Source organism: Macrobrachium rosenbergii, chromosome 12, assembly GCF_040412425.1.
Source record: "Macrobrachium rosenbergii isolate ZJJX-2024 chromosome 12, ASM4041242v1, whole genome shotgun sequence".
NCBI classification, from domain to species: Eukaryota; Metazoa; Arthropoda; class Malacostraca; order Decapoda; family Palaemonidae; genus Macrobrachium; species Macrobrachium rosenbergii.
Genome location: NC_089752.1, coordinates 32,826,384 through 32,836,383, shown reverse-complemented (window position 1 = coordinate 32,836,383; position 10,000 = coordinate 32,826,384). Strand labels below are relative to the sequence as shown.

General features: G+C 36.2%; 1 protein-coding gene across 1 annotated transcript in view; it reads left to right on the top strand.

Annotated features, from left to right (window-relative positions):
* Positions 1 to 10,000, top strand: part of LOC136843614 (protein slit-like) — a 531,345-nt gene that overhangs the window by 210,084 nt on the left and 311,261 nt on the right. Inside the window, exon 2 of the mRNA XM_067112148.1 lies at positions 8,924 to 9,068. Within this exon, the coding sequence (XP_066968249.1) occupies positions 8,924 to 9,068 (145 nt within the window). The remainder of the gene's footprint in view (positions 1 to 8,923; positions 9,069 to 10,000) is intronic.

Below are 10,000 nucleotides of genomic sequence, written 5' to 3'. Positions count from 1 at the left end.
CCAATTTATGAGAAGTTAGTACTGATATTCATTTGTGAATTTAACAAGAAGTTCATTGCACTTTTATTGTGAATTTAACAAGATCTTCATTATACATTCGTGGTTGAAGTAAAAGAACTACGATGAATATTAATTATTATTATTTTATAAGCCAATTTGCAATCGCACTGGGAAAGGCAGAATGCTAGAAGCCCAAGAGCTCCAGCAGGGAAAGCATCCCAGTACAGAAAAGGATATTAAGAAGTAAAGAAGAAACTATGAAAGAAAAATAACAATGAAAAACAAATAAGGTAAATACCGCATACAGTAAATTTTCCCATGATATCTAAAAGTGAGGCTCATGTCAGCCTGCTCAACAGAAAAAGCCTTTGCACTAGGTTTGAACTTCTGACATTCCAGTGATTCAACTACAGGATTAGTACGAGCATTCCGCAGTTCGGCCATCAGTCTAAATCGATATGCCAAACCCTTTCTCTTTTATTTCTTTTCTTTTGTTACTTTTATTTCTTTTTGCATTCATTAATGTCAACGTTCTCCTGTTTCTTTTTCTATCGAATAAAAACTGCGATTTTGAACTTAAAGGACGAAGACCAAAAATAATTAGAATGAACTGCATATCTGGGGAGATCTGAATGCAAAGGATAATCAGAATTATGAAATATCGTATACAGCTTCCACATTGCGTTCCTGAAACAAGAACAATAACACAGCCATTATTAATTTAACAAAAACTGCAATACCTCTTCAGCGCTAATTTAACAAGAACCAAACGCTCACGTCCAGAAGGAGCTGTAACTCGTAAACTATCAAGTCGGTAGGAGTGTGTTAGTGTGTGCGTTTGTTTGTGTGTTCAGTGGGAGCTCATTATTTCGACGCCAGATTCGAATCTCTCAGGAGCGGTAGCTCGCAGCCTCGATTTTATCAAATCCTACCGAGAAGCTACTTTCACCCATTGCCAAATGGACCCAAACATTCAACCCTAGTGATATTACATAAGTTGGCGTTAGTAGCTTTGGAAAGCTATTTTTATCTCTTTTGAGGGCGTTGGAAGGTGTATAATTTTCAGGGGTGCTCATGTCGTGTATGTCGGGATTGCATAGATTGTTATCAGCACGAATTTAGGAGTTTGAAATGGATTGCCAAAGGCGTATTGACGTCAATTCTAGAGTCATGGCGGTTTTAGGCCTCAAGAGTTTTAGCTTAATATACCGCTCACCCAGCTGCCGTTACAGATTGCTTGCATATGTGATCCTTTTGTCAAATTTTCTGCCCTTATTTTAGACGGATAATTGTGTCTTGAACTATTTTATCTGCATTACCAAGGGTCATGCGCTTAGCTGTATGATTTGTACTGGATCACTCTTAAATCGCCAACCTGAAAAATGCTTGTAAAACTAGTTTTGCACAAAACGTCTGTCTTTTTGGATTGTGGGTTTTGACCGCGTCGAAAGTGAACGAGGTTCTTTCCAGCATGAAATACGGTCGGAATGGAAGTCACTGAGCAATGAAAGGTATATCAGTGTTCTCATTTCTCTGAGGCTGCAAACTCACCTTCGTTTTGTGGAAGTTCCTGGTGGCCAAAGTTGCTTGGTAAAATTCTTCCTTAACAAGTTTCCACTCATTCTACTCTCGATACCAGAGAGAGAGAGAGAGAGAGAGAGAGAGAGAGAGAGAGAGAGAGGGTCAAAGAAAATTACTAAATGCGTTTGTCGTAATATCATAAGTTATTGTACAGACACAGCCTTCATTGTAAATAGGAGAAATCGTGAATGTTACCCGCGAAAGAGAGTGAAGGGGCGCCCAGTATAATGTGCTGTCGTTTCTGTTTTTACATATATAATGAAGAGGATTTTAAGCTAATGGTATAAATGTATATCAGTGTAGTCTCAACAGAAAACGACAGAACATCTTACTCGCCCTCCTTCTCTCTCTCTCTCTCTCTCTCTCTCTCTCTCTCTCTCTCTCTCTCTCTCTCTCTCTCTCTCTCTCTAATATATAGACCCCTAATACTAAAGAGTTTGACATAATAATTGAAAAACTGGATGAAATATGTAGAAATCACAAGGACTGGACTATACTCCTAACCGGAGACTTTAACTTTCCTTTTGTAGAATGGAAAGAACGAATAGGAGACTGTGGTTGTATTTATACATATAAAAAGAGAGCAATAGTAGTGCAGAAGATAAGAGGCAATTTGAAAAGCTATTAGATATGCTACTAGAACATAACATTCAGCAAATAAATCACCTACCAACAAGAAAGGATAATATTTTAGACCTAGTATTTGTGAATGAGGTGAACTATGTTAAAGAAATAATAGTATATAACACGAGTATTTCGGACCATAATGTCATAGAATTAACAGTCCGTTCCAGAACATACGAAAACAAAGAAAAGCAAGAGACGAAAAAATGGGAAGGATATGGAAAATACAATTTCTATAGTAAGAATATAAATTGGTCAAAAATAAATGAAGAATTAAACAAAGAATGGGAAAACATATTTGTAAGTGATGATATACAGGTAAATACCGATATATTATATAAAATATTAGAGGAAATAGTGGAAAAATATATACCGAAGAAAAAAAGTAAGCATCAGTCACGAATTCCAAGAGACAGAAGGATCTTGTTCCAGAAAATTAGAAAGTGGAAAAAGCTCTTGCAAAAGAAAAGAATGCATGGAAAGTGATGGAACTAAAAAGTAAGATAGAAAATGCAGAACAAAAGATTATACAATCAAAAGAAAATGAAAAATGGAACCTAGAAGAAATGACACTACAAAATATCAAGCATAACCTAAAATTTTTTATTCATATGCAAAAAAGATGAATAAAATAAGAGTAGAAATAGGCCCTCTAAGAATTGAAGGGCGATTAACGAATGAAAAAGGAAATATGTAACATATTAGCAGAAAGATATAAGAGTGAATTTACACCTAGAATTGACAATGAAGATAATGATACAGAAATAAGAGATGAAAATACTGAATACTTATCAGATATAGATATTACAGAAGCCGATATTGTGCAGGCTATTAATGAAATTAAAAATGGATCAGCAGCAGGACCAGATGGAGTACCTGCCATATTGTTAAAGAAAGTGGTTCATTCAATCGCAAAGCCGCTAGCAATATTATTAAGGCAAAGTATAGATACAGGCAAGATTTATGATGAGCATAAATTAGCATATATTACTCCTACTTTCAAAAGTGGTTCAAGACTAGAGGCAAGTAATTATAGGCCTGTGAGTCTGACATCTCATATTATGAAAGTATATGAAAGGGTAATGAAAAAAATATAATGAAACATTTAATGAAAAATAGATTGTTCAATATAGGACAACATGGTTTTGTACCGGAAAAAAGTACACAAACCCAACTGTTAGTCCACCATGAAAGCATATATAAAAATATGATAAATGAAAAAGATACAGATGTGGTTTACCTAGACTTTGCAAAAGCTTTTGACAAGGTAGATCATAATATATTAGCGAAAAAATTAGAAAACATAACATTGTTGACAAAGTAGGAAGATGGATAAAAGAATTTTTGCAAAATAGAAAACAGATAGTGATTGCAAACGATGAGAAATCGGATGAAGCTACGGTAATATCCGGTGTACCACAGGGTACGGTGTTAGCTGCATTGCTGTTTGTGATTATGATTGCAGACATAGACAGTAATGTTAAGGACTCAGTAGTAAGAAGTTTCGCAGATGACACAAGAATAAGTAGAGAAATTGCTTGTGATGAAGATAGGAACTCGCTACAAAGAGACCTAAACAAAATATATAAATGGGCAGAGATAAATAGGATGGTATTTAACTCTGATAAATTTGAATCAATGAACTATGGTGATAAAGTAGGAATGCTATATGCATATAAAGGACCTAATAATGAGACAATCACAAACAAGGAAGCAGTTAAAGACCTTGGTGTGATGTTGAATAGGAATATGTTATGCAATGATCAAATAGCAATTCTATTGGCAAAATGCAAAGCAAAAATGGGAATGTTGTTCCGGCACTTCAAAACTAGAAAAGCTGAACACATGATTATGCTTTATAAAACGTACGTACGTAGTCCACTTGAATATTGCAATATAATATGGTACCCACACTACCAAAAGGATATTGCACAAATAGAGAGTGTACAAAGGTCATTTACAGCTAGAATAGAAGAAGTTAAGGACCTTGACTACTGGGAAAGACTACAATTCTTAAATTTATATAGTCTTGAAAGGAGAAGAGAACGCTACATGGTAATTCAAGCATGGAAACAGATAGAAGGAATTACCGAAAACATCATGGAACTAAAATTATCAAAAAGAGCAAGCAGAGGTAGATTAATAGTGCCAAAAACTATACCAGGAAAATTAAGGAAAGCACACAGGACATTAATCCACCACGCACCAGCATCGATAATGCAGCGTCTATTCAATGCGCTACCAGCTCATCTGAGGAACATAACAGGAGTGAGCGTAGATGTGTTTAAGAATAAGCTCGACAAATATCTAAGATGCATCCCAGACCATCCAAGACTGGAAGATGCAAAATATACCGGAAGATGCGTTAGCAACTCTCTGGTAGACATCAAAGGTGCCTCACACTGAGGGACCTGGGGCAACCCGAACGAATTGTAAGGTCTGTAAGGTAAGGTCTCTTTCCTTCATTGGTAACATTCAAAGATTCTCCCTCTGACAATGAAGGCTGGGCCTGTACAATAACTTAAAATATTACGAGACTACGCATTCAGTCATTTTCTTTGACTTCCCACACCCTCTCTCTCTCTCTCTCTCTCTCTCTCTCTCTCTCTCTCTCTCTCTCTCTCTCTCTCTCTCTCTCTGTTTCTTGTACCGAGAGTAGAGTGAGTCCACCGCGTTTTTTAAGGTGCTAAGATATGAAATTTCTATTTGCGGTCGAGTTGCAGGGGAAGCTGGCATAAAATGACGGATAAGGGGAGACTGCGGTTTTTAACACAGATGATGATGATGATGATGATGATCCGTCATCCCAACTACCTTTTGCTTTGCTCAGACAAATGTTTGAAGGAAACAGGATCTGTGTGGTTGGCGAATATAATTAATTGTATGTATGTGTGTGCACACGCGCTATGTAATATATATACGAGTATATATATATATATATATATATATATATATATATATATATATATATATATATATATATATATATATATATATATATATGTGATTATTATCACATTTGTACGTGATTCATTTATCACACATTACCACAGGTGAAAAATAAGAGACAGGGTGTAGGTCCTGATCGGTTTCGACTTTATATCCAAGCCATTGACGAATGGCTTGGAAATTTGAAATAAAGTCGAAACCGGTCAGGACCCACACCCTGTCTCTACTTTTCACCTGTGGTAATGTGATATATATATATATATATATATATATATATATATATATATATATATATAATATATATTATATAATATATATTTGTATATATATATATGTATACAGTGTATATATATATATATATATATATATATATATATATATATATATATATATATATATATATATATATATATTTTTTTTTTTTTTAAGTATTTGTAATAATACTGTTATTATAAGATGTTGAAACAGACCTCTGAACCAAAGAGAAAAATATACAATGTTAAATCCTTTTACTTTATCTGGAAGCCTAAGAGCCTGGCAAAGTGAATGCTCTTATCTTTCACAGACCTGGTGGAAACAAGAGAAACGAAGATAGACTGAAACAGAAATGCGGAATGGCCCGGAAGTTGGAGGTAAATCCGCATCTCGAAAGATGGAAAATTACAGAAATCTGGGAAAAACAAAGCATTGAGAGAATTCTGAAGTTACCATTTCAGTTCCCGAAATATTTTTCAGTGGCGTTTTTAATCGCGTAGGCGAATAGGATGTACACATTAATATCCCTTGTATCCCAACCCCAGCAAAAAAGGACAGTAATTAGTCAGGAAAAAGAGAAGCAGTAGGAGAATTCCAAAACTTGGCATGAGAAAGAAAAGGCTGACCCTCCTCTCCACAGACTGACTGTGTTGAAAAGATAGTGTGCATTTTTTCATAGAATAAGTGTGGGAAAAATTGGTGTACATTTAAAAGCACTTGATTACAAGGGAATTGGATAATTAATGCCATTGCTCGTGCCTCTCAGAATAATGGTCCATTTCCGTTGTCTTCCCGGAAGGACATCGAATAAGTCGAAAACGGGGAAATTCATGTAATTGCGTTTTTTAACGTTTTTGTTTAGATTTTTCTAGATTTTAGTTGTAAATTTTTTCTGAAATTAAAATTTAATGAAGAAGAAAGAATCTCCTTAAGTGTTGTTTGAAATCAGACAGCTCCATCAAATTCTGACAGATAACCAGTTATCTTTGAGAGAGAGAGAGAGAGAGAGAGAGAGAGAGAGAGAGAGAGATTTGGAGCCAGATGAGGAAAAAGTCCACCTAACCGAAGATTAGACGTAAAACACCACTCCTGCAGCTGATTGAAAGGTTTGTGAATGAGAGGTCCATGTGGGGACACTGTAAAGGATGCCAGATGAAGAAAGATTTACTTGTCCTTGGTCTCGGTCCGGGATGCACAGAAGCCGATTCTTCAGGGGAAGTTCCAACGCTCATTTTTTCAATACTTTGCAAGAAACAGACCCTACTTTTAAAGTCTCTCTCTCTCTCTCTCTCTCTCTCTCTCTCTCTCTCTCTCTCTCTCTCTCTCTCTCTCTCTCTAGCGAAAAGAAGAGATTGGTCCAAGGATATTCAAATAGAATGCTAAGTGGAATTTCGTACATAAATAGCCTATGTGTGTGTGTATCTGTATGTGCATACTGTATATGTATATTCACTGATAGGATTTATACCCAGTTTTTTATTTTAATGAGTTTAATATATATATATATATATATATATATATATATATATATATATATATATATATATATATATATATATATATATACACGTGTGTGTGTGTGTGTGAATTTGATACAGGAGAAAGGTTTCGTATTGGTTAGCAGTAGTTAACATTCCTCAAATATACTTATATGGATGTTACTGCAACACGAGATTACATAATCACACGGCACTGACTATTCCTCAAGAAACCCGTCGTGATGAAGATACGAAAACAGTAATATGGTGCTTTACGAACCCCGAAAAGATTTCTTTCGAGCGACTTGCTGGCGCTGAGTCCACCTGCATATTGCCTTCATGACGAAGTCCCGTGAATCCAATATCCATTCTTTATCGGACGCTGTGGCTGTTTTCTCAGGGCGCACTATACAAGGGGGCAAACTCCCTTTGCATTCCGCATATTGAAAGTCAACAGCGATGTTGCGAGAGCGCCGCTGAAAACACAACACGTGCGAAAGGAGACCCGCTCTCTGTTTTTCTTGCGATATTGTTCCCCACCCCCCCTCTCGATTTGGAGGCTCTATAGATTGTTGGTGAAGGGTAGCCTACACGTTATAGCCCACAATTTTACAGTTTTCTTTTTTCTTTTTCATTTTTTTACGTTTGTGGAACTTTTGGCGTCAGGGATCTTTTTCGGTACAAGCAGGGGTTATGAGTATGTTAAATAATTTCAGCTGTATGCAAGTATGTTTTATATATATATATATATATATATATATATATATATATATATATATATATATATATATATATATATGTGTGTGTGTGTATATATATATATATATATATATATATATATATATATATATATATATATATATATATATATATACATACATTCATACATATATATGTGTGTTTTAAAACATTTAACTTTACTTGTGAAATTTTATTTCCCATTTTTCAAATGGTCATTAGATTACTGTTTTCACGTAGAAAATGACCTTCATTTCATCTTTGTGATTTTTTTTCTGGAAGTGTACAAGCTCCGGTTCTTCCTGCGAAATCTGAAGAAAAAATGACAGCTGACAATACAGTTATGAAAGTAAATGATTTTCAAAGAGACCCACTCAGCTGCTTTCCTTCTTCTCTCTTCCTCTCGAGATAATTGCGGTTTTCTCCGAAGTGGAGAGATGCAGTTTCGGAAATCTATTTAGGAAATTCCTTTGAGTGAAGGAGAAACTCCGATGTTCATTTTCCTTTTAGCAAAAGTTGTCATTGATGCTACTCTCTCTCTCTCTCTCTCTCTCTCTCTCTCTCTCTCTCTCTCTCTCTCTCTCTCTCTCTGCAAGCTTTGAAACACAATGTAGTAATTTAGTGAAACATTATTATTATTATTATTATTATTATTATTATTATTATTATTATTATTATTATTATTTGGCATCTTTATATTATTATTTCCATAATACTCTTCGCCAAAACCAAACAGATAGAGCTGTACGAAAAATTCTAACGATTCATTCACAAGAAGGAGCTTTTTTTCTTATTTCTTTTTCTTACTGTTAATATTAATGTCATTATTATTAATATACACGAATTTTTCCTCATCATTTTCATGTTCTCACTGCTCTTTCGGAACACGCAGATCTTCCTTTGCTAGCTATTTATACGCACAATATTTTATTTAATATAACAGACGCCTCACACGTCTCGAACTGCCGGCCTAGCCGCTCACGTCTCCTCGCTGATGGGAGAAAGGGAGCTGGGGATTTGGCACGATACATATACACATGTGCTACCGGGGTCTAAGCGATGTCAGGCAGGGCAGCCGATCGAGGCTACGGCCTACCCCAACGCCAAATCAAAGTCCTTCAAAAGAAGGCATCTTGCTTACCCCATATGAAAAATGGGAAAAAAAAGCACGTTAAACGAAGAAGAAGAATTATCGTTCTCTTTCCTGGTTGCGTCGGGCGCAGCATTAGCTTAGGAAACTATGTAGTTCTTCAGGAATTTATTTGCCTATTTTTAATAACAATTTTTTCTCATTGCAGGTGGCGTTGCCCGCGACAGTAGTGGGTCATGCCCCGCCCCTCCGCTGTGTCCCGACAAGTGCCGGTGCTCCGAGAGCATCGTTGACTGCAGGGACAAGGGACTCACTCACGTCCCCCTCCATATTCCTGACGACACTACCGAACTGTGAGTATATATGGAGCAAGGTCGTCTGCCCCTCTTATAATTTTTTTCTCTTACCTTCACGTTCACCCGCTGCTGTCTTCCCTATACTTTCCCATCAACTATTGCTGTTTACCTGGCACCCATAATTTGCAATTTGTAAATGTCAATATTTAGAATGGTTTTAGCCCATGCTGTTCTTCCCTGACGCAGAGACAGCAGAAGGCATTTTAGATTTTGGACCTTATCCTTTTCTTATTGTAAGAAGACACCCACTCACCCCTGGTCCCAATCTCTCTCTCTCTCTCTCTCTCTCTCTCTCTCTCTCTCCAGTCGGGGCTTTTTTATTATCTCATATCTATTAACAATATTTTATTCTCTCTCTCTCTCTCTCTCTCCGGTCGGGGCTTTTTTTTATTACCTCATATCTATTAACAATATTTTATTCTCTCTCTCTCTCTCTCTCTCTCTCTCTCTCTCTCTCTCTCTCTCTCTCTCTCTCTCTCTCTCTCTCTCTCTCCAGTCGGTTTTTTTATTACCTCATATCTGTTAACAATATTTAATCTCTCTCTCTCTCTCTCTCTCTCTCTCTCTCTCTCTCTCTCTCTCTCTCTCTCTCTCTCTCTCTCAGCGATTTTCCATATACACGTACGGCTTAAGTTGAAAACACTTATCCATAAGGGAGTTATTATAAAGGGAATTTTTTCCTATCTTTTTGATTTTTTCAAGAACTGAGCTACATTTATTGGTTCTACATCCATACAGTGCTATGTGCTGATGAAAACAGAAAATTTAAAGATTGCCAACGAGAAAACTGTCATTTTGCTGATATATTTTGAAAAGTGAGGGAGAGCGCAAGAACCCTACTGCTGTGTTTTACATTTTATAGTTTGTGATTTGCTTCATCAGGGGATGGATGTGGCAAGGAATGTTGGCCTGCCTTTCTCTGAAATGGT